This window comes from Rhinoderma darwinii, chromosome 3 (genome assembly GCF_050947455.1).
Source record: "Rhinoderma darwinii isolate aRhiDar2 chromosome 3, aRhiDar2.hap1, whole genome shotgun sequence".
Classification (NCBI taxonomy): Eukaryota; Metazoa; Chordata; class Amphibia; order Anura; family Rhinodermatidae; genus Rhinoderma; species Rhinoderma darwinii.
In genome coordinates, this window is record NC_134689.1 from 379,024,570 (window position 1) to 379,050,097 (window position 25,528).

General features: G+C 41.4%; 1 protein-coding gene across 3 annotated transcripts in view; it reads right to left on the bottom strand.

Moving 5' to 3' along the window:
• Window positions 1-25,528, bottom strand: part of DDHD2 (DDHD domain containing 2) — a 56,484-nt gene that overhangs the window by 19,693 nt on the left and 11,263 nt on the right. Inside the window, exons 1-15 of one of the 3 annotated variants that reach the window (XM_075858822.1) lie at window positions 25,167-25,524; window positions 24,702-25,082; window positions 20,097-20,292; window positions 16,107-16,297; window positions 14,379-14,468; window positions 13,167-13,287; window positions 10,628-10,717; window positions 10,375-10,516; window positions 9,137-9,345; window positions 6,842-6,912; window positions 3,620-3,742; window positions 3,413-3,508; window positions 2,825-2,941; window positions 1,677-1,832; window positions 1,456-1,558 (exon numbers count right to left, since the gene is read on the bottom strand). In XM_075858822.1, the coding sequence (XP_075714937.1) occupies window positions 1,456-1,558; window positions 1,677-1,832; window positions 2,825-2,941; window positions 3,413-3,508; window positions 3,620-3,742; window positions 6,842-6,912; window positions 9,137-9,345; window positions 10,375-10,516; window positions 10,628-10,717; window positions 13,167-13,287; window positions 14,379-14,468; window positions 16,107-16,297; window positions 20,097-20,292; window positions 24,702-25,037 (2,041 nt within the window). In that variant the 5' untranslated portion in view covers window positions 25,038-25,082; window positions 25,167-25,524. Of the gene's footprint in view, window positions 1-1,455; window positions 1,559-1,676; window positions 1,833-2,824; window positions 2,942-3,412; window positions 3,509-3,619; window positions 3,743-6,841; window positions 6,913-9,136; window positions 9,346-10,374; window positions 10,517-10,627; window positions 10,718-13,166; window positions 13,288-14,378; window positions 14,469-16,106; window positions 16,298-20,096; window positions 20,293-24,701; window positions 25,083-25,166; window positions 25,525-25,528 lie in introns of those variants that run through there. The other 2 variants (XM_075858821.1, XM_075858823.1) reach the window with 2 other exon arrangements.

A 25,528-nucleotide genomic window follows, 5' to 3' on the forward strand; every position in this document is an offset into this window, starting at 1 on the left:
TCTACATAGCTGTATGAGGACTTGTTTTTTGCGGGATTAGTTGTGCTTTTTAATGGCACCATTTTTGGGTACATATAATTTTTATATTAACTTTTATTAACCTTTTTGGGGGGGATTATAAAAAAAAACTGAAATTCCGCCATTGTTCTATGCGTTTTTAAATTTACGCCGTTCACTATGCGACGTAAATAACATGTTACCTTTATTCTATGGGTCGGTACGATTACGGCGATGCCACATATGTAGAGGTTTTTTTATGTTTTACGACTTTTGCACAATAAAAACACTTTTGAACTAAAATTATTTGCTTTTGCATCGTCGCTTTCCAAGAGCCGTAATTTTTTTATTTTTCCATCAATGTAGTGATTTTTGGGCTTGTTTTCTGCGGGACAAGACGTAGTTTTGAATGGTACTGTTTTGGGGTACATGGGACTTATTGATTCATTTTTATTATGACTTTTTTGGGGGGCAATGGAAAAAAATTGCAATTTCGCCATGGTTTTTTGCGTTTTTTTTTTACGGTGTTCACTTTGCGGTTTAAATTACATATTAACTTTATTAATGGAGTCATTACGGTCGTGGCGATACCACATATGTGTACTTTTTTTATTTTTTTACACTTTCACTAAATAAAACCACTTTTTATGGAAAAAAATGGATTTATTTTTTTACTGTACTTTTTATTAATAATATTTATTTCACTTTGATAACTGATTTTATTAGTCCCACTAGGGGACTTTACTGTGCGATATTCCGATCGCTGCTATAATGCTCTGGTATACTTCGTATACCAGAGCATTATTGCCTGTCAGTGTAAATCTGACAGGCAATCTGTTAGGACGTGCCTCCGGCGCGTCCTAACAGGAATATGTCCAGGGCAGACCTGGGGGCTTTTATCAAGCCCCCGGCTGCCATGACACCCCATCGGAGACCCGCGATTTCATTCGCGGGCCGCCGATGGGTGACAGAGTGAGCGCACTCCCTCTGTAAACAAAGTTAAATGCCGCGGTCGCTATTGACGGCGGCATTTAACGGGTTAAACGGCCGCGATCGAAGTAAACTTCGATCGCGGGCGTTGGAGCAGGAGCTCAGCTGTCATCAGACAGCAGAGCCCCGGCTCCTGCCTGCACGGGAGACCCGTGCAGGACTTAGACTAGGCTGACGTGAAAAGGAGTCAGCCTAGCCTAAAGCCCATTAGTGACCGACGTAAAAAGGCGTATTAGTGGTCACTAAGGGGTTAAACACTGAGAAAAGGGAGGGGGAGAGCAGAGAGGGTAGATGACATCAGCCCTGTGCAAACAGCAGCCAGGAGCAATGTACTGTCGGATCTATGTCAGAAGCAGCAGTACATCCAGCTATGTACAGAAGCTGCTCAGATTTTACAGCAGAAAAATGTTAGTACATTTTTAATAAATACAATTTAGAGACTTGATAAAAATGGGGAAACTTAATTACCTAAGTGCATCCTCTTCCTGCCCTTATGGTGAGGGATCAGCATTGGTTCAAACTCCTCTTCCCTCAGAACCATGGGTTCCATCCTGTATGCGACTGGATCAAACTACAAATATTAATAACAATATAAATTATTAAGAACAATCATTGATTTTTTATCTTTAGAACTAGCATTGTGAAAAATAATCAATCAATAAAAAAGTATAACACAACGTTATACTTACCGGATGATAGATATTAAAGAAACGTTTACATGTGGGGAACTGGTACTTGGGGTCAATCCTCTTTAAACCCCGCACGGTCAGAAACATCCCAATGGGGGAACCCCAGGCAAAAAATACCTCTGGATGGAAACTGAGCTGTGGATAATTTATTCGGACCTAAAAATTTAAGAAAATGCGACATGTAAGAGAAGCACCTGTTATTGATCACATCTATGTTATGAACATAGATGTGATCGGTAACAGCTCGATCCTGCGTGTCTCTTCCGCTGTTACTGAACCCGTCAGTCCCGCTCACCTGACAGGTTCAGGTTTCAGCACTAGATACAGCTGCTCTGTTTACAAGAAACAAAGCAGCTGTATGTAAAAAACAAGTAAAAATTATTTATTCATAAAAATATAATATTTCTTTTATTTAATAAAAAAGTATTTAGAAAGTTGAAAAAACACACTGATACACATTTAAAAAAACAAAAACAAAACTATTTCAAAAAGGTGTACATAGCCTTTAAAAAAAAAAAAGTGTGTCAAATGGGCGTGGCTAAGCAACTTGTAATGGTTGCCCAGAATTTATTGTTCACTTATAATATTGGCACAAAATCCTGGTGTATACGTACAACAGTCAAAAGGTGGAATATCTCAAGGAAGCAGTGAATTTTGCCCAAAATATTATGCAGTGTACGCCATTTTGTTAAAATTGACCCAAATGGAATATCTTGTTTCTCCTCTGTAAATTGTTGCTTAGGTCATTGATAAATTCCCATTAAAGGGCCTCATTTCTCAAAACTGATAAACAGAAAACCTGGCCTTGTTGCCAATTGCAACCAATCACAATGCAGCTTTCATTTTTCCAAAGCAGTTTAAAAAATAAAATAAAAGCAGAGCTCTGATTGGTTGGTATGGGCAACAAGTCCAGATTTTCTGTTACCTTTTGTGCCCCACTATGTTTGTTTGTGAAGATGGCCTTAAACTTCCACCCACCCGATCCAATGATACCTGCTAAGTGTCAATCTTCATTTCAACCTGTATTATTAATTAGATTTTTAGAAAATAAATGTAGGTGAAGTAATCTTTTCATTGCGTGATTACTGGGATTTTATACACCTAAACAAGAGAAGCCAAGATTAAAAGGTACAATTCTTATTTCATACCTGTCCAATTCCTACATCAAAGTATTCATAATTAACCATATTGAAAGTGGTGCCAGAGGTGAGCGGAGGTGGAGTTAGGTAACTAAGAGGGGATTCCGGGGATGTGCAGTTCATGTCCTAAAAAGTAAAAGTAAAGATTAATTTCTCTTTTTAATGCATTTCGTAGTGCTCATATCTTCTATAGAGAAACAGATGAAACAAAGAGGATGTGAGAAGTATAGGAATATCATATTCTATATACTATAAAAGGTTTTCCCATGCCTCCCTCTCAGTACACTTCTTCATCCATTACACCCCGCTCCTCACTTCTGACATGATTGTTTTATACCCTAAAACAACACTCATTTTTCCTCTTGCTTCCCGCTCCCTTTTGGAAGGGACCTAAAACAAGTCTGTGCAGCACAGTGAGGCAGTCTCTTGTATATGACAGCGAACTTCCTACACTGGTCTAAGAAATGTAACAAAAGGTGGAATTAAATTTCACTTCACAATGAAGCTGATCAGTGGCAAGCAGGAATAAGAAATGGATAGGTTATAAATGATCATAAAAACAAACCAACTAAATGCTAAAAATGGGTTAATGGTCACCTGAAGATTTCTTCTGGATTTTACATATTGGACAATAGTTTTTCTTGGTCCCAAAGGAAGCCCCAGATGCTTCAAGTCTTGCTCAGAGCACAAAACCTGTAGACAAGCGGAGCGAACATATGAGCAATAAACCCATCCGCAAGGCCGCTCCTTCAATAAGAACAGTAATATCAAGGTTTAGATATAGAAATAAGATGTCGGACTCACCAAATTGTCTAAGTTCATCCTCTCCCGCTCAAACACATCAATAAACTCTGCCAGCTCCAACTCATTCAAGACGTCTTTCAGCGTCTGCTTGTTTGTCTGAGATTCTGATCTCTGTACTGAAGTCTGAACAAAAAAAAAAGAAGAAAAACCCTTTGATTTGAATGAGAAATGTGTAATGCGGAATGTGTTGCCAGAAAAACATGTTTTTTTAAAAAAAATTAAACATTTAGTGTGTGGGTGATTAAACATTGTTCAAATTTTTTTTATTTTTTTCGCGAGTCAGGAAATATTATAAATTATTTCTAATTTATTTCTAATTTATAATACTACCCATTTTTGGTCACTAGATGGAGCTAGTTCCCAAAATTGCAGCATTGCAACATTGGGTTAAAAGCCCTCGCTCTAGTGAGCTCTCAGCATCCCCCCCTCCTTTATCCTGGCTAGTGCCGGGATAAACGAGGGGTTTGAACGGTGTAACCTCCTACACTGTGTGTCGCCATTTTTTGAGCTAACACACAGCGTAGTAGGTTTACATACAGTAGTAAACACACACAAACACGAACATAAATTGAAATCTCTTACCTGCTCCTGCCGCCGCGGCTCCCTCCGGCCCGTCCGCTCCGTTTGCTGCCGCTGGTCCAAGTGCACAAATCCGGAAGCCACGACCGGAAGTAGTAATATTACTGTCCGGCCGCGACTTCCGGTCCACAGGAAAATGGCGCCGGACGGCGCCAATTTCGAATTGGACTGTGTGGGAGCGGCGCATGCGCAGTTCCCACACAGACGCCGTACACGGAAGTCAATGGGACGGGAGCCGTTCACAGTCCCTATGGGACTGTGGCTGCCGTATTCCATGTCTGTATGTGTCGTTAATCGACACAGACAGAAATGGAACACAAAATGGCAGCCCCCATAGGGAAGAAAAAGTGTAAAAATAAGAAAAAGTAAAACACAAACACACAAATGAATATAAACGTTTTTAATAAAGCACTAACATCTTTAACATATAAAAAAATAATTTGTGATGACACTGTTCCTAATTGGTATTCCCAATTCTGAAATTTATGGTGTATCTGCAGGGATATGCTTGCTCCGATGTTTCTGTGATTGCCATGAAGTGAATGAAGAGAGCTCCTTACAAGGCGGGACAGGGGTGGGGTGATCCCCGTTCTGTAGATGGGTGCAGGTCCTCGAGCTAGGTCCTCGAGGCCCGCACCTATCAGATGTTTATGGCATATCCAAATGTCAGAATTGGGAATAACCCTTTAATTTCCCCTGTAGAGGCGCTGCATGGGGAATTGTAAACTTCCCTACAGATTTCAGAAGATCACTGAAGGTACCAGTAGCAGGACTCCAGAAATAAGTTGAGCTTATCATGGAGGGAACCCTTTCAACAAAAAGTGATTGTTCGAATTGGACAACTCCTTTAACCCCTTAGTGACTACCAATACACCTTTTCACAGCGGTCACTAAGGGGCCTTAGGTTAGGCTGTTGCCTTTTCATGGCGGCCCAGTCTAAGTCCTGCACGGGAGTCCCGTGCAGGCTGAAGCCGGGGTTTGGCTGTCTAATGACAGCAGGGCTCCTGCTCCAACGGCCGCAATCTAAGTTTACTTCAATCGCGGACGTTTAACCCATTAAATGCCGCGGTCGCATTTAACTTGTTTACAGAGGGAGGGAGCTCAGTCTGTCACCCATCGGCAGCCGGCAAATGCAATAGCGGGCTTCCGATGGAGTGCCATGGCAGCCTGGGGCCTTATAAAAGCCCCCAGGTCTGCCCTGGGCATATGCCTACTAGGACGTACCAGAGGCACGTCCTAATCGGTTTTACACTGACAGGCAATTAATGCTTTGGTATACTAAGTATACCAAAGCATTATAGCAGAGATCTAAAGATCGCATAGTAAAGTCCCCTAGTGGGACTAAAAAAATAAGTAATAAATGTGAAATAAAAATTACAGCAAAAAGTGGTTTTAATTAGTAAAAGTGTAAAAAAATAAAATAAAAGTACACATATATGGTATCTCCGCGACAGTAATGACCCACACAATAAAGTTAATATGTAATTTAATCCGCAAGTTGAACACCGTAAAAAAAAAGCAAAAAAATAACAGTGAAATTGCTAATTTTTTCCATTGCCCCCAAAAAAGTAATAATAAAAGTTAATCAATATGTCCCATGTACCCCAAAACAGTACCAATCAAAACTACGTCTTCTCCCGCAAAAAACAAGCCCTCGTATCACTACATTGACGGAAAAAAGTTACGGCTCTTGGAAAGCAGCGATGCAAAAACAAATAATTTTAGTAAAAAGTGTTTTTATTGTGCACAAGTCGTAAAACATAAAAAACCTCTACATATGTGGTATCGCCGTAATCGTACCGACCCATAGAATAAAGGTAACATGTTATTTACGCCGCACAGTGAACGGCGTGAATTTAAAACGCATAAAACAATGTCAGAATTTCAGGTTTTTTTTTCTATTCCCCCCCAAAAAAAAGTTAATCAAAAAATGATATGTACCCCAAAACGGTGCCATTAAAAAGTACAACTAATCCTGCAACAAAAAAAAAAAAGTCCTCATACAGCTACGTCTACAGAAAAATAAATCTTTGAATGCGACTAGAAAAACGAAAAAAATAGTTTTGTCATTAGGGCCTAAAATAGTCTGGTCACTAAGGAATTAAAGGGTTTGTGTCATCAGAGACAACAGGCTTTCAGATTAGAGCCGCTCCAGTTAACCCAGTTGGTTTCGAAGTGTGAGGAAAATGTGGTATTACCTGGTGCTCATTCAAGTCAGATTGCATTGAGGCGGCAGAAGTCGCTCTTTGAAGCTGCTCTTAACTCTGGCTAATGTAAGGGGGTTCGAAAGCGGTAAACCCTTTCTGTTGTGTCCATGGTGTTTCTGATCAGTGGCTGTCCGACTGCTGGAACCCCCACCGATCCGGAGAAGGGACTGTATCGGCTGGCATAGTACTGTGGCGTTCCCAGTCACCTGCAGCACAGCTCATTCTCAGGATCGGTGGGGGGCCCCAGTACTCTGCTCCCCACTGATCAGGAAGTGATGCCATATCCTAGTGATATGCCATCCCATTCTGTGATGGGAATACACCTTTAAGTATCCTTCAGACCTAGGCTTTCAATGCTGTACAATCCCTTAACTTTCAATATTGTAGGACTGCCCTAATCTCTATTTGGAATATGGTAGACAATGATATAGTTTACCTTTGTTTTGAGAAGAGTTTTTCCTGTAGGATCAACCTGGTTAGTCAGTAGATCAAACAGAATAAGAGAGCCTAAAGAGGAGACACAACAGTACAAGTAGTTTTCATCTGCAATTATCTCTTCCAAATAAATCAAACATTGACAATCTGTTTCCCCATCTACACTTGAGAGTTGGAAATCTTGGAGTCCCTGGCAAATTACATTTTCAGTGGATTCCAGCATCAGATAGGACAGTAATCCAATGTGTTTTTGCCGTTTACGTAAAATAAAAGAGGTTTTAAAAGATACAAGTCACTTATCTGGTGACCCCATTCTCTATGTCTAGGTCACCTCTCAGCTCTGAAGAAACAAAGATACCCATTGATAAAAAAAACATGCCCACTGGTTAACATAGGGGCCCTATAAAGCCATTCAGTGCAGCAGGAGATCAGTACGAAAATCTACAAAGAAAGTTGAGTAACTTGGCAAATACATTACTCATCTTGTAGTGATCCGGAGTGAAAGTCTATATTGTAGCCCATAACTGAATTCATAATCATGCTAGTTGTCATTGGAAACAGTCAACAAGCTTGTCAGTAGACACATCCCCTAACAGCTTAGCTGAGCTTCAACAATGCAGTGGGTAAGTATCTGATCGGTGGAGACCCCATCTCTGGGCCCAACTCCTGTAACCCTCAATCAGCGATTCAAAGTGGCAGTCAGCGGATCCCTATTCTCCCCAGACCTATAAAGGCCATAAATTCTTAAAATGGGAAACCTCCTATAATTCTACATAGAAAACTGTAAAAAGGTATTGAGAGGTGAAAATATGTTTTAAATATACCCTAAGAAAAAAAAAAACAACAACTTTAATACTTAAGTGTAAGCGACATTTGGCAAGAAAGCTGATGAACTGCCAAGAGCCACTGGTGACACATGTAATGGGGATTTTCTGACCCCGATTACGTGTAGTCACAAAACGGGCAAAGATCAACATAACAGTAAGCTACTTCCCAATAATATCATCCTGCCAGGTACAAGATTCAGCAGCTGGCACATAAGCTCCACCTTTAAGTGACTCACTTCATCCCCATATACAAGCACAGAGGATCATTTCATGGGGATTCCAGTACAACCATATAGTCAGAAACACCAGCTACATTCAAGGAAAAACAAAATAATGTTGCAGGCCCAGTTGTTGAAACCACGGCAATCAGTTGACAACCGTGCCACCACTGCCTACAAACAGGGTCCGATTTTACTCTAGAAACAGCGCCACTCTTATCTATGGGCGGCATCTGGTATTGCAGCTCATCCCCATTCTAATGAATATGTGCAATACCAGGCACAACCCATGGACAAAAGTGGCGCAGGTTCTGGGGAAAAAAAGCAGACCCTTTTTTACCAATCACCAAAAACCCCCTTAAGGTCTCATTCAGACGAACGTAAAACTCATCCGTGTGCTGTGAGTGAAAATCACGCACAGCACACTGACCCATTGATTTCAATGGGGCCATTCACACATGCAGGAGTTTTCACACAGCGTGTGTCCGTTACGTGAAACTCACTGCATGTCCTATATTGGTGCGTTTTTCACCATTGAAGTCAATGGGTGTGCGTGATTTGCACATCAATTCCATTGAAAATTAAAAAGATGTGCCCTGCGAGTGTGTGAAAACCGCTTGCCACTCGCCAAGCACACTGATGCATAACGCAACACACACGGACCAGATTCACGTGCATTTTTCACGCGCGTGAATCGGATACGCTCGTGTGAATGTAGCCTAAAGAGGACCTGTTTTCTCTCTTGACATGTCTGTGTTAGCAAACACTTGTATTGCTCCAGGATTGTTAATTCACAAGGGATACAAGTATTTACTAAAACAGACAGGAGAGCAGACAGGTTTTCATTAAAAGGGTTGTCCAGGATTAGAAAAACATGGCTTCTTTCTTCCAAAAACTTGTTACACGCCAGTCCATGGGATGTGTCTGGTATTGCAGTTCAGATCCATTGAAGTTATGGGGCTGAACGGCAATACCACACACAGCCTGTGGACAGGTGTGGCACTGTTTCTGGAAGAAAGCAGCCATGTGTTTCTAATCCCTGGAATACCTCTTTAAAGTTTTTATTGTTGCATTTTTCCACATAAAATAGATATAAAATATTGTTTGCAGGAAATGTATCAATATAAACGTTATGGTCTGCAAACCAGGGTGTGTTAGTATTTCTTCATCTACTTCAAAATGTGTGGCCTAAAGTCGTATCCCTGTGTCGGATTAAAATATTGCGCACTTTTTATATTTCCCTCAACCTACCAAGACTGTGTCCTGTGACGGAGATACGCCCTTTAAATGTGGGGTTTCTTTCCAAGAACAGTCGGTAGATGCGATCCATCTCCCCACATACGGTATTCACAATGGTTTGGCAATACGTTGGGCTGTTGTAGAAGAACAGGTCCAGTAATGTCTCATTGGTAAACTGACGAAGACGACAGATGCTGGGGAGTGTAATCCTCTGGATGTCACTAGGGGGAAATATTAAAATTGGAACCAGATTGAAGTGAAACGTCGGGCAAGTTTTCATTATTACAAAATAGGGCTTCTAGGGTCATTTAACATATCAAGGCCATTAACTCGTTCACTTTAACTCCTAAGGATAGACCATCAATTTTACAATTCCGGATAACCCCTTTAACAAAATGTTAGTGGGCTGTACAGAAGAAGTTGTTAAAGTCATGCCCCCTTCTCTGACATCACTTCCTGTTCTGCAGCTATTGGCTGAAGTTGTACCTCACAGACTTCCTGCTGTGCCCACCTTCTGCATGAACTCTGCACAATACGGGTAATACCGAGAGCTCTCGTCTGCCTTTCATATGCAGGAGGAAGCCGAGAAAATCGAGAATAGTGCGCTCAGGATTACCAGTATTATGTTCTGGGACCCCCCATGATGAAACATGGCTCCGTTTTTATGATATATATGCAGCATGGTGCATGCAGAGCGCGGGCATAGAAGGAATTATTTTCACCCTTAATTTTTCTGGTTTTACTGGATTTATGCTTTAAGCAAGTTTTATCATGGCCTCTCCAAGTCAAATATTCTTACAAAGTAATCCTTGGATTAGAATATTTTTTTATTATTATTATAATTATTTTTTTCTTAATGTTCTAATAATTTAAAGTTTTGTGGGGGGGGGGGGGGTTTAGTTGTTTTTTTTTTTAATTTTATAAATGACATTACTACCAGCAAGCCAAAAGTATTTGTTTACTCTAAGGGCTGCAATAAGAACTATATTTCACATTGACCCAATAGTAAAACTATTGAGCAATTAGTATCTTTCCCTTTTGTATAAGGAAAACCGCTGTCAGAAAATGTCCTCTGATTTTAAGTGTTTTCAATGATATCATATCTCTCATATGTAACCTGATCCTCCGTATGATTTCCATAGTAGAATTGGGTCATGCATGGCCAGTTTTATGCGGTCACCATCAACAGGTGGCTCTGCAGAGGACACCCTAAACCCAGTGGTCATCATGGACTGCTGCTATGTACATACTGGTCTACTCCAGTGGCATCAGCATGCAGAGCACTGTGCCAGTTCACAGGGAGGAATTCTACCCGTCCAATCTGTTCTTGTTCCAGGGATTTCTTGAAGTGTCCATGCAGTAGATTCAAAGACACGAGCCGGAAATCATTCACTGAAGAACAGAGAAAATTTGAAGTCAGATATATTGACATTGCAGGTTGTGCTGAAGAGGTTAATCCTCTGCTAGTTTCCATACGGAGCTCATTGTAGGGCCTGCACTTACCACATTGCACAATACTTCGAAACTGCAAGTCACATGCAGGCCCGATACCATGGACCATAAACACCAAGTGATCAATCTGGACTGGCTCACCTAGAACAAAAAGTGAATATTTAACACAGCCAAACAACGGGGATAATTTATCAACCATTTTGGCATAGAAGAGTCGCAAAAGGACTCAAAAATCAATTTGCGGTGTAAATTGCGACTTTTGGGGATTTTACATCACTTGCCACTTTTCTACAATAAAAAATGTGTGGCTTCCCAAAAGTGGGCAGAGCCACAGCGGCCCAACAAATTATAATAATTTGGCATAGATTTCACTCAATGAGGCGTAACAAGGTAGAGGCCCACGCCTGCCCACTCAAACCCTGGTATCAGTTTTTGCTGGAGTGTTCTTTAATTCCTACCCAAAAACGGATGTACTATTATGTAAAAATTGCAATCACCTAAGAACAATATCACATAACAGTACATCCTGGTGATATTGCAGGTTGACACCTATGATCCTGGCAGTGTAGCCCCTTAGATTCCGCGGGGAATGGTGACCGCATCTAAGGGGACAATAGAGGCTCCATCTGTCAGCCCATCGATGGGGTGCCAATAGTTATCATGGAAACGGCCCTTAGGTCTGCCATAGGTTTTAGAGGATGTTATGCCAGAGGCATGGCCTAATAGATTGCCAGCGTCACAACAACAGGCGATAATGCTTTGGAATAAGGAGTATACTAAATCATTATATAAGCGATCAACTGATTAGGTTTAATAAAGAATGAAGTTTCATAAAAAAATATTTTATTGTTTAAAAATAGAACATTATAAAAAAAAAACGTTCAATGCAATTGTAATGACCCATAGAATAAAGTGATCTTGTTATTTATAGAACATGGTAAGTGGTGTAAAATAAAAATCACAAAAAATGGTGAAGTAAACTGTCGTCTTTTTTTCCCATTATCGATCAATAGATCAAAAAATTATACACCGTTCAAGACATATCATTAAAACCACTGACAGGTGAAGTGAATAACATTGATTATCAGGTTACAATGGTGCCTGTCAGGGGGGGGGGATATATTAGGCAGCAAGTGATCAGTCAGTTCTTGAAGTTGATGTGTTGGAAGTAAGAAAAATGGCCAGTATAAGGGTATGTTCACACACACTAATTACGGACGTAATTCGGGCGTTTTTGCCCCGAATTACGTCCGAAAAATGCGCCTCAATAGCGTTGACAAACATCTGCCCATTGAAAGCAATGGGCTGACGTTTGTCTGTTCACACGAGGCGTATATTTACGCGCCGCTGTCAAATGACGGCGCGTAAATAGACGCCCGCGTCAAAGAAGTGACCGGTCACTTCTTGGGGCGTAATTGGAGCCGTTATTCATTGACACAAATGAAAAGCAGCGCCAATTACGTCCGTAATTTACGCGGCGTTCAAGCGCCTGCACATGCCGTTACGGCTGAAATTACAGGGATGTTTCCTCCTGAAAACAGCCCCGTAATTTCAGCCGTTACGGACGCTGTCGTGTGAACATACCCTAAGAATCAGAGTGACTTTGACAAGGGCCACATTGTGATGGCTAAACGACTAGATCAGAGCATCTTCAAAACGGCAGGTCATGGGTATTCACCGTATGCAGTGGTGGTTTGAGAAACATGACTAAGAGTTCAAGATGTTGACCTTAAAGAGGCTCTGTCACCAGATTTTGCAACCCCTATCTGCTATTGCAGCAGATCGGCGCTGCAATGGAGATAAGAGTAACGTTTTGTTTTTTTAAAAACGAGCATTTTTGGCCAAGTTATGACCATTTATATATTTATATAAATGAGGCTTGCAAAAGTACAACTGGGCGTGTTTAAAGTAAAAGTCCAAGTGGGCGTGTATTATGTGCGTACATCGGGGCGTTTTTACTTCTTTTACTAGCTGGGCGTTCTGACGAGAAGTATCATCCACTTCTCTTCACAACGCCCAGCTTCTGGCAGTGCAGACACACAGCGTGTTCTCGAGAGATTACGCTGTGTCGTCACTCACTTCCTACCCCAGGTCCTGCATCGTGTCGGCCACATCGGCACCAGAGGCTTCAGTTGATTCTGCAGCAGCATCGGCGTTTGCAGGTAAGTCGATGTAGCTACTTACCTGCAAACGCTGATGCTGCTGCAGAATCAACTGTAGCCTCTGGTGCCGACACGATGCAGGACCTGGGGCAGGAAGTGAGTGACCTACACAATATTAGGCGGGTGGTATAAATGTTATGACTGAACGGTGAATGTTCCCCAAACTGGTGCCAATAAAAAGTACAACTCGTCCCACAAAACACAAGCCCTTATACCACTACGTTGACAGAAATTTTTTTTAAAAAGAAAGAAATAAGTTATGGCTCTTAGCAAAAAAAAAATATTATTTTCAACATGGATTTTTCTCTTTGCACTGAGATCTGCGACAAATAAGTGACGTGTGAACTCAGCCTAAGTCAGAAACATTGCATTATATGTAATTAATAGACATCTGCAGCCCAAAATCTGTGCGCAAACTCAACTCTCACCTTGAGGTATTTCCGTAGCAATATTTTCTACCCCCCTCTTTACAGTTCGAGGCCGACCCTGTTCGCTTGGAGTGGCCCCCCACTCATCTGTCATTCCCGATGGTTGATAGTGAACCATAAGCTGTGAAAACACAAAAGACTGTAATGAGAAGAGAAATTTTATTTGCTTTTCCTAAAGTAAGATTTGTATCAATTAAATGCCTTACAAATTGTATTCTAGTCGTCACACCTCAGCAACGTCCAGTAAACCATGTCTGGAGATCTCTCTAGTCTGATATGTATCTACATAGAAATAATTAAAGGGGGATTTCTTCCAAAAACAGCATCACATCTGTCCATGGGTTGTGTGGGGTATTGCAGCTGGACTGTGTTGGAGAGAATAGGGCAGAGCTGGACAGGGTTGGTGTTGTTTCTGAAAGAAAGCCTCCATGTTCTTCTAATACTGGACCCCTTTGAAGGATGTTTATGAGACTAAAAAAAAATTTTTTTTATTTTTTTTAAATGTGCCACTCTTGGCCATAGGATGTGTCTGGTATTGCAGCTCAGTTTTATTTAAGGGATTAGTTTGTGGTCGGTGGACTTGTGATGTGAAAATGAGTGGTCCAAACCTCAATTTTAGTCGCCTATTAATATTGTAAGTGGCCAGACTCACTATATTTGAGGGGATATATAAGAAATAGTCAGTGATTCTGTAGACAATGGGGGGGGGGGGTATATATCAAGACTGATATGTCAAACGCCAGTCATAAACTAATGTACATCGGCGGAAATTGCGCCAAATTTATTAAAAGGTCCACACCGCTAGATATATTGGGAACATCGCTGGCTGTCTGTGTGACAGAAATGCAAATCTACGTCTGCTATAAGAAGGTGTAGATCTGGTACATGACTTATAACGGCAGCTTTTATAGTAAATCTGTCCCTAAACCCCTCTAATAAAACCATGCCACTTTTCGCGCCGCTTTTGGAAAGTGGCGAGAAAAGTAAAAAGCCCAACATTTTTGCGTAAATATTTTTGCTCAAATATAGAGTGTGCTAAAATGTTTCAACTTTTTAACCTGGTAAAGCTTTTAATATACTAGCCCCAAAGTGCTTTCCTACAAAACCGTAAGAAGTGTAGGAACAAAATAAATCACCGGCGTAGCTTCGGTCTTACACACATTTACAGCATTAAGTGGTCGGGGCCGCATGCTAATTTTCTTCCCCATTCACCTTGGGATTATGTAAAATAATGAGGTCTCTAGATGGCGATTCCAGTCTTTTTTTCCACTCATTTCTGGTTACGGCCTGCATGTAGGCATCCTGGGAAAGAAAAAAGGCAAGTTCAGAATACAACACATTCAAGGGGTATTCCCAAAATCAACAATCATCACCTATTCACGGCTGATAATTGTCTGACTGCTGGGGGCAGCCCCCACAGTGAGGAGTACCTTGAATGTAGCTGGGGTTGAGCACGCGTCTACCTTTCCATTTAATGTCTACAAGAATGACGGAAACAACCGAACGCTGTACTCGGCTGTTTCCGTCATTCCCCTCGAGTTTGAATAAATGAGAAGCACGCATGCTCAATTGTCGCTCCATTCAAACTCCTCCTCACTATGGTCAAGAAGTGAGGAGGAACGAGGTACCCCCGTTTTCGCGATCAGTGTTAAGCCCCCCCCCAATGATCAGACAATTATCACCTATCCTGTGGATAGATGATAATTTAGGATTGTAGGAATACCCCTATAATACCCCCTTACCCTACTGTAAATGATAATAATATTAAAAGTCACAGAGGAGTTCCACAACCATAGAAAACCATGAGGTCACATGCTGAGTGAACTTACACAGGTCACAGAACTCCGAGATGACTTCGATATAATTTATAGTAGGGGGTACATTATTGCTTCTTACATTTCAATGACTGTACACACATGGCTATTTCTCCATTAAAGGGTTATTCCCATCACAAGACATTTATCCACAGGATATGCCATAAATGCCTGATAGATGCAGGTCTGAGCTCTGGGACCGGCACCTATATCGAGAACAGGGGTTTACCTATATCGAGAACTCTCGGCTGTTTCCGTAACTCCCATAGAACATAGTGGAAAATGCTGCACACATGCATGGCCACCTCTCCACTTAGCACCCACCTGGGATCATCGGCCAGCAGCCACTTCACCAGCCACAAAAAGGGTCGGGTGACCCTCGTGGTATATATATAGGAGTGGGTCCCTGCAGACATTTATGGCATATTCTGATGATATGGCAAACATTTCTGAGATGGGAATATCCCTTTACTAGGGCCGGGACTGACGGCTTACGGTTCAGCTGCTGGATCCTCATCTATCATATGTTTAACCCTTTTACTCATGGACCATATTTTGCTGCTCTGTGTGATCCCTTCATATAAAGCGGATCGGTCATCATAATACACGCTGTCCTGTTTAAGGGCATCATAGTATGGAGACAGGTTTGCTGCACTATAAAACCTAATTAAAAATACAGCAGACTCAGACGGTATTCATAAGGGCATCGCTCCCACCCCCTCTCTCAGCAGTGATTGTTGGGTGCCGTGTATACAGCCAGATACACGGCAGCCGTCAGTCACTGGTGAGAGGGGCAGGGTTCCCTTTTGAATACAGAAGACTCGTAACTATGAGTGCGCTGTATTCTTTGCTAGTTGCTATTAGCCAAACGGCGCAATTTTTGTTATCTATTTGGGCTAATAGTGCAGCGGACCTTTCCCCATGCTATGCTGCCCATGCTCTAAAGGGGTTTTACCACCATGAACATGCATCAACTTTCTACAGAAAAGGTGATAAAGATTTGCTTACTGGGGCCTCACTGATCACTAGAATGGGGGTCCCAAGTATCTTGTTCTATACAATGGATCTCTCGTCTGGTATTTTTATAAGATTCTATGGCATAATACTAGTAATAACAGGAAATGACCTCTAATGTCTCACTGAAGTTCTCTGCATATGGGACATATCTACTGTCCTTATCCCCTTTGTAGAACCAGGTACATCTCTGTACTACAGAGTCCTCTTCATCCCAGTACACAGATAGGCGCCTGCGACTGCCCAGGTAAACGTCATATCGCCCGCCACAAACTGGTAAGACAATAGTGTTTGGATTTACGCCTGGAAATGAGAGAAAAACACACAAGTATTAAAAAAACAGCAATGATACAAAAAGCAAAACTCTAAAATGAAAACGCATCAAAAAGACTATGATGGTTTCATCAAGCCCACAGGTTCGGAAGATGCCTGTGGATGGATGGCAGGATCCACTAACAAACTAAAGTCTAGTTCTTATCCTAGCGATTAACCACATAGAAAATAAATCAAGACGATCTGATCAAATGGGACGATCGGATCATTTTGTTACCGCATATACATATATATATATATATATATACACACACACATATGTGCACCATTGTCGTGAAGATATCTATCTGTGTACCTGGGTAGGTTCAAGCTACACAGAGTTGTTGGCCAATGTCTGAATTGCTTCTTTTACTTCAAGACCTGTTCTCTCTGACATGTCTGCATGTGGGGCTGCAAGTTCAGAGCTCAGTACTATTTGTCATTTATTATTTCAGATGTATTGTAGCAAAGGTGCACATAGTATTGTTTGGGATCTGCTTTGATAAAGATGAAATATTGAAGATCACACAGAATGGGTGAAAATCTTAGTCTAGTTTTAGGTAAAACAAAACAACAAAAACATAGAGGCTTTTTCATTTATGTTCTCCTCAGGGGTCATCCAGCTGTACTATTGTGGCATAATAAAACCAAAATGTAAGTGGCCTACAGGTGGTCATAGGCATTGGATACCTGCATGGTCAGCATTAAATCAGTAGAGAGAGGTATTGAGCGCAGTTATTTTTGGGAAAAAGAATAGGATCAGACAAGTAAAGTCTAGCCTGCCCCATTGTCTATGATAAATTGCTGACTATTACTGTCAAAACTGGCAGCATCCACCAACAAACTTCTATTGTCTATGGACAGATTAACCTCTAGAAGATTAAAGGCTCAACTAGCGCTTTAGACTTTACTCTTAACAAGATTATCTCACAAATATATTAATCCAATTACTCCCATTTTGCTGCATAGATGTCAAGAAGCTGCCACATCTGCAAAGATAATTGTAACCGCACAAATGAATTTCCATCAATTCAAATTTTTCCCCTGAGTAGATCTATCATACTTAGGCCCTGTTCACATCAGCGTTGCCCTTCCGTTGAGGGTTTCCGTCTGAGGTTTTCGTCGTGTTAACCCCTCAACGGAAAGGCAAACTGAAACCTTAGATTCCGTTTCGCTCACCATTGAACTCAATGGTGACGGAAACGTTGCTAAAGGTCTCTGTTGGTCACCGTTGTGATCGGGTTCCGCTGTTTCGACGGAATCAATAGCATAGTCGACTGCGCTATTGATTCAGTGAAGAACAACGGAACCCTGTCACAACGGTGACAAACGGAAACAATTAGCAACGTTTCCATCAACATTCAGATCAATGGTGAGGGAAACGGAAGTGAAGGTTTCAGTTTGCCTTTCCGTTGAGGGGTTAACCCGACGGAAACCTCAGGCGAAACCCCTTAATGGAAGAGCAACGCTAATGTGAACAGGCCCGTAGTCGTATTTACATCAATCAGAACCAATCGTATTAATACCACGGAGAGAACAATCATAGTTAAAGGGGTATTCCCATCCCAAGCGTAAAAATTGTGCTTGCTCTGGGGTTGCCATGGTAGTGTTAACAAACAGCATGGACTTCCTCAGCACTAGAGCAAAAAAAAAAAATCAAACAATTTATCAAATTAAGGCGAAGTTCACATCTCGTTTTTATTGTATGTCTGATGTGCACATTTTGACATGAAAAAACAATCAGCGTTTACATTGTGTACATTGATTTCTATGGTCAGGACGGATGCCCTAATAGTGCAGTTTGTACATACGTTTTGTGTGCTTACGTTCTATCCTTTTTTTCCCCCAAAGTCCTGAAAAGTGTAGTAGTACTTTCAAAATGTATACCACAAATACGTTTTTTTTTGTATTGAAGTCAATGGCGATGTATGGACGACGTATGCAATCTTAACCCCTTAATGACCGGCCTATTTTGGACCTTAATGACCAAGCTATTTTTTACGTTTTTCAATCGTCGCATTACAAGAGCTATAACCTTCTTATTTTTGCGTCGACATCGCTGTATAAGGTCTTGTTTTTTGCGGGACAAGTTGCACTTTTTAATAGCACCATTCTTAGGTACATATTATTTATTGATTAACTTTTCTTAACTTTTTTTTGGAGGGGAATAGAAAAAAATATGACATTTCGCCACTCTTTTTTGCGTCCTAAATCTACGCCGTTTACCGTGTGGTATAAATAACACAATAACTTTATTCAGCGGGTTGTTACGATTGCAACGATATCAAATTTGTATAGTTTTTGTATGTTTTACTACTTTTACACAGTAAAAACACTTTTTTTTCAAAATTATTTGTTTTTGTGTCTCCATATTTGAAGAGCCGTAACGTTTTTATTTTTTCGCCGATGCGGTCGTATGAGGGCTTTTTTTTTGCGGGACGACTTGTAGTTTTTATTGGTACCATTTTGGAGTAGATGCGACTTTTTGATCACTTTTTATTACATTTTTTTAAAGTCAGTATTTACAGAAAACAGCAATTTTTCCATAGTTTTTTATTATTTTTTTTACGGCGTTCACTGTGCGGGTTAAATAATGTAATAGATTTATAGTCGGGGTCGTTACGGACGCGGCGATACCAAATATGTGTAACGTTAACTTTATTTTGTTTTTTTAATAGTAAAGCAGTTTGTAAGGGGAAAAGCTGGGTTTTTCATTTTTTCTCACATTTTTTTTTTAATTAACTTTATTAAACTTTGTTTTCACTTTTTTACTAGTCCCATTAGGGGACTATAATATGCGATTCTCCGATCGCTATTATAATACACTGCAATACTTTTGTATTGCAGTGTATTACTGCCTGGCCGTTTAACACGGACAGGCATCTGCTAGGTCATGCCTCCGGCATGATCTAGCAGGCATTCACTCCAGGCAGCCTGGGGGCCTTTATTAGACCCCCGGCTGCCATAACAGACACAGACACTCGGCGATCGTATCGCCGGGTGTCGGTGGGAGAGAGAGGGAGCTCCCTCCCTCTCTCCAAAACCACTCAGATGCGGTGCTCGCTATTGAGCACCGCATCTGAGGGGTTAAACGTGTGAGATCGATACTAATATCGATCTCACACGGCAGAGCATGGACGCTCCCAGCCCTCAGCTACCTCTAGCAGCCGAGAGCAGGGAGATTTGACAGCTCCCTGCTCTGTAAACTTATTCCGATGCCGCGACGTAAAAAGTCTATGGCATCGGAATAAGGCCCGTTAGTGACCGACGTAGAAACACGATGGGCCGGTCACTAACGGGTTAAACCCTACGTTTGCACATGTAAAATGTATGCATTTTCGTCACTATATATGGGGAAATAACCCAGATTATGAGAGAAAACTGTGCCTCCCCCTGCCAAGCCCCTCAGTACTGGTACCAGAAAACACCGCAGCCACTCACTACTTCTACCTCTATATTTTGACTTTACAAATCTTGACTTTACAAAGTTTGACTTAGCTCAAGAAAACAAAAAAAACAAAAAACGTATACGTTTTTAGAATTAGGGACGGACACAAACGTATAAAAAAACGTACGCATGTTACAAATGAATACGTTTTTGTAACTTTAAAACCATATACGTCGTCGTATACCACAAACGTGTGCACAAAACGAGATGTGAACTTAGCCTAACCTAACAAAGTTATCATCCGTGATAGTAAGAAACTATAATGGCCGATGACATCATCAATAGGATTCAAGTTGTCTACCCATGCAGTTTGTCTTCTCCAGAGTTACCTCACATACGTACCAGAGCAAAACGCTGCCTCTAGTTTGTCTGAGTCTTCCTTGCTGAAGGGGTTCCAGGAAACTTTGCCGTCCTGTGTCTTGGCATAGAACCAGTGAGGAACCACCGCCTCATAGGCGATCATAGCCTCCATTGTCTCAGTGGAGACTGGGTACAGGATAGGTGGAGAGGTCTCCAGTTTACCATAGGATGACATGTTCTGTAGTAATAAAGTAAAAACATCAGTCAGCTGAGACCATGCAATACAATCACACACAGGCTGGTGGAGCTTCCTCTCGGATTGACACAGCTCCGCAGACTTTGTTCCTTCCTTGCAAGGTGTCAGATAAGATCAGATGGAAGTCCTGTCTGAAGGAGGAGTCTGGCAGGACAGGTTACTGGCTGGCGGAGGGGATAATTGATATGTGGACATTGAGATGTTTTGACAAACATCTTTCTTCTAAAAACGGTTCTGCACCTGTCCACAGGTTGGGTTTGGTATTGCTACCAGGCACAACCCATGGACAGTTGTGGTGCGGTTTTTGGAAGAAAGCAGCCATGTTTTTCTTTTCCTGGACATCCCTTTAAGTATGGACATGTATGCGTGAACATTAATACAGTAACGTCTCAGATCTCTGGGACTACATCTCAGTTGGCTATATATTGCAACGTTTAAGTACTTTAAAGGGTTAAATCAAATGAGAAAAAAAAAACTTAATGTTATTCCTAAAACAGGGCATGAGGGGTAGAGAATAACAGGGATTCAAACATCAAAGAGAGAATCCCTGTGTCATGCTCCACCCCCTCAGGTCCTGCACTATGCATAACACAGTGTATCAGTTTTGCCCCAAGTGTTCCTTTAATAACCTATTTAAATGTTGACTACATACTTTATGTCAAGAAATAATCCAGATCAGGGGAAGATTTCCTGCAAGGCAAATCTACGATTTCTGAAGACTTCCTGCTGCATCGCCAACAGGCTAGCCCAATATACTGCACTCCGTAAACTGCAGTCTGTCGAGTCTACAAGAGGATGAGATGCTAAAGCAATGAGCATCTTGCAGGTATTGTGTTCTATACAGCTGGCAAGATCAAGACTTTTTCTCTTCTATTATAAATTGGTGCTGTGACAACAAGGACCCTTTATTTTTGTTCCCCAGGCTTAATTTGCCAAGCCTCAATTGGTTATAATGCAGGTTATGGTAGGGCATAAGAACGATTAAGAGAAGTACGTACAGTTATTAAAGGGCTTATCTCACCATAACAACTTATCACCTATGCAAAGGAAAAGCGTTTAATCGCTGGGGTTCCCACCACTGGGACCCCCTCCCCGTAAAGTGAATGGTTGTCCCGATTACCCAGTTTGAACTCAGCGGTGCTTACGCGTGCGAGCTGCTGCTCTGTTCATTCTTTATGGTACTTATCGAGATGGTGGAGTACAGAGCTTGGCTCGCTCCAGCAGTCCCATAGAGAATGAATAGAGCGGCAGAGAACATGCGTGACCAACGCTCTGTTCAAACGGGACACTCAGGATCCCCATTCTATTGATCGGTGTATAGGTGATAAACGGGGTATCCCACAATAACAACTTAAGTAATTGTGTACCTTGTAAAACCTGTATACATAGTACCCAAAGAAAATCAGCAAAAACTGTTCTTCCTACATGACAATACTGGGACTGGGGGAAAATGCATGTCAGTAAAGCCCCTTTTACACCGGGCAATTATCAGACAAACGATCGTTCACTAAACGCTCGTTCCCGATAACTGCCCTGTGTAAACAGGGCAACGATCAGCCGATGAACAAGCAAACGCTCGTTCATTGGCTGATTGCATCGTTTTAAATGCAGAAACTATTATCATGGTTGGTAGCAAATCTCCCGTGTAAACAGTGAGACGCGCTGCCAACATGATAGAAATGTATGGGGACGAGAGATCTTAGTAACGAGCACTCCTCCCCATACTAGCTCCTTGTGAAAGGAGCAAACGAGCGCCGATCACGAGATGTGACCTTAACTGGCTCAGTGACAGGAAACAGGGAGGTTTTAAAAGTACATACTCAGATTGGGTCGCCGTTACGTGGGATACGACAATGTAAAAAGTTCTGAACATAGTAAGTCATCTTGGCATGCATTTTCCCTTCCTAAGTGGGAAAACACTGGGTAAGACTGATATGGAAAAGGACTTTTAGTTAGAAGTTAACTTAACGTTAGCAATCAGTGTCAGGCAGCTGCTGCCAAGGCAAATAAGATCATAGGGTGCATTAAAAGGAGCATAGATGCACATGACGAGAACATACCACTTTATAACTTCCTAGTCAGAGCTTACATGTAATATTGTGTACAGTTTTTTCAATGTAGAGCTTCAGCGGGTTAAAAGGCAGGCAACTAAAGTAATAAATAAAATAAGTGGACTACAGTACCAATAAAGATGATTAAGATTATGGTTATTTAATTTAGAAAAATGATAGCTGAGGGGTGACTGAAAACCTATGTATAAATATATCAAAGGTCAATACAGAGATCACTCTCGTGATCTATTTATACCCAGGACTGTAACTAGAACAAGGGGGCATCCTCTACATCTAGAGGAAAGAATGTTTCTACACAAACATAGAAGGGGATTCTTTACTGTAAGAGCAGTGAGCCTATGAAACTCTGCGAGAGGAAGTCATGGCGGATTTACTAAAAAAGTAAAAAATGAGCCTGGATCCTTTTTTTTTAGTATAATAATATTACAAGTTATAAGTACTAGATTAATGTAGATGGGTTGTTCATCCAGTGATTTATTCTGATTGCCAGATTTGGGTTCAGGAAGGAATTTTTCCCTAAAATGAGGAAAATTGTCTTTGCCCTTCTCTGGATTAACATTGAAGACTAATAGGATTAACTGGATAAACATATGAATTTTTTTTTTTTTTAGCCTTTTATACTATGATACATTGCTTATTGTACTTATAAAAGCAGCAGCCTTAGGGCTCATTCACACGAACGTGAATCTCATCCGTGTGACTGCCGTTAAAACAATGGCCATTACACGGATCCACGCATTTCAATGGAGCCGTTCACACGACTGTTTCAAAGGAGAGTGTGATCGCTCCGTTGAAAAATAGGACATGGTCTATTTTATTGCGTGTCACGCATCTCTCCATAGACTGTAGTCTGTGGGGGATCCGTGACATCGCGGCCCACACGGGGCCACCTCGGATGTGGAAAACGGCAGTTTTTCACGTCCAAGGTGGGCTACGTTCGTGTGAATGTAGCCTTAGGCGGTTTACAAATTTATCACTCCCCAAGATTAGTACTCTAGTCTATAGACAGCTACTTAGCCCCCTGCATACTACAGGTGGATGCCAAGGAAGTAGTATAGATGGTTATCTACCGGTGTATGTCAACCGGTAAGATGTTACCAAATGGAGAAGTCAGTTGTTTACTACTGAATCTCCTAGATTTAGGTATTTAAAGCCGTTGGCCATCTTTTTTAGGGTCCTTCAAAAATAATCACTACTTGTCCCCACTGATGGGACCCTAGTATTCAGCTGTAATCTTCAGGGAAACCTGGTTCAAGTGTTTAGTTCCCCTGCAGTGCCACCACAGGAGAAAATGAGTATTACATGCTAGGTCCTCCAGAGGGAGGGACACTCCTTGTAGCCGCTCTCTGAAACTTAACAATGCCCTAATAAGGTGTTTGAAAATAGTTTCCTAAACCAAACAATCCTTTATATAGGCAGAGTGGGAAAAAAAAAAAGTTATTAAAACAGAGGATTGACACATTTTTAGAGCATCAAAGTGGAAAATGGTCATAATCTGTCAAAATATCGAAATATCTTAATATTCAAAGATAAGATTGTGATCATAATACATGCTTCACTGGAAAGCTCTTGTGGATCTTACTGGTAGTCCATAGATAGTCCCAATAGCATTTAAGGGGTTGTCTCATCCGAGACAAAAGACTTTCAAAATGCAGCCCCTGGGGCGATCAACTGATCCCGCTCTTGACACCCCTGGCAAACAGTAATTTAGACGGGGAAAGCCGGGGGCAACCAGGCATTTTTCCTGCAGGGAAAATGTAGTATTACTTGGCGGTCATTCAGATGAACGGTCATCCTTGTAATACAAGGAAAGCTAGAATCCAACCAGAACATGTCCATACGCCCCAATTGGACATACTGTACGGACAATAGTCGTCTTCATGCTACAAAACCTTAAAGGTTGATAAATGCCTCACCTTCCGTTTAAAGCAAGTTTAAAAAGTTTTCCAAAAGTCGTCAATACTAATACCAAATCATATTGGGCCAGTTGGGCACTGAAGGGTCACTTATCAAGACATTGCAGCTAAATCAAACCACCCAAACATGAAGAATTTGGGTAACCAAATAGGCAACATTCTAATGAAAACCGGTTACCAGGAGGATCCGTGTTTTCATATAGTATATTCTAGTGTTTTCCATGCAATAGACTCCACTTCAAAGAAGAGCTGATCTTTCCCGGACTAATTTCTCTAATATGACAAAGCTCTGCAGGAGAGTTTAAGTAATATTGAAGAAATGTACAGAACAGTTAAAAAAAAAACAGAAATACAAGGTTAGGAAGCCGAGAAGAAGTAAAAAGGAGGGAAAAAAATAACCCACACAAGTCCAGCCTTTGTGTAAAGAACGACATATTGTTGATGTGTGAACATGGACTCCCATCTTGGAAGCAGAATTCTGAAGGTCTTTCAAAGTCGTCAATGGCTGCAGTGTGACATCCTCAACTAATTTCCTGCGTACTTGGCTGCACAGCTTAGGCGGGCGACCTGATCTGGGAAGAGTCTCGGTAGTGTGGTGGGTCTTCCATTTTGTAATGATACTGCGCACTGTGCTGACGTGGAGAGAAAGTGCCTTTGAAATTTTTTTATACCCTTCTCCAGCTTTGTGGAGCTCTACAACTCTTTTCCGCACGTCTTGAGAAAGTTGCTTGGTCTTCATGTTGCTTTTGTTGATCACCACCGAAGTGTACCCGAGCGAACTTATCTACAAGTTAAACAAATTTTAATTACTCAATGGTGGGGACTAATCTACTAATCTAGCAAGCTTTTTATTTATAAACCATCTCACCTGATCCTTTAGGGCCACCTGGGTTGATTTCTAGAAAAAGAGAATGGCCTTCATTTAAAGGTGCCCATACCCTCTGAGAGCAGTATTTCATAAATGCCCCAATATAATAGCATGTATTGACTCAACATGACCCACTTGCCTGAGAAGAACCCTTTCTCAGCTCCATTGAAGTAAACGGGGCTGAGGTGCAATACCACAATTAACCACTAGACACGTGTGGCACGGTTTCTGAAAGAAAGCATCTTTGTTTTTCTAATCTTGTACAAGGCCTTAATTATTGTTATGAAGGTTGGGAAATACAGATTTTATCTGTGGTGTAGTCAGCCTATTCAGGCCACAATACAGTGCTGAAAACCGAACAA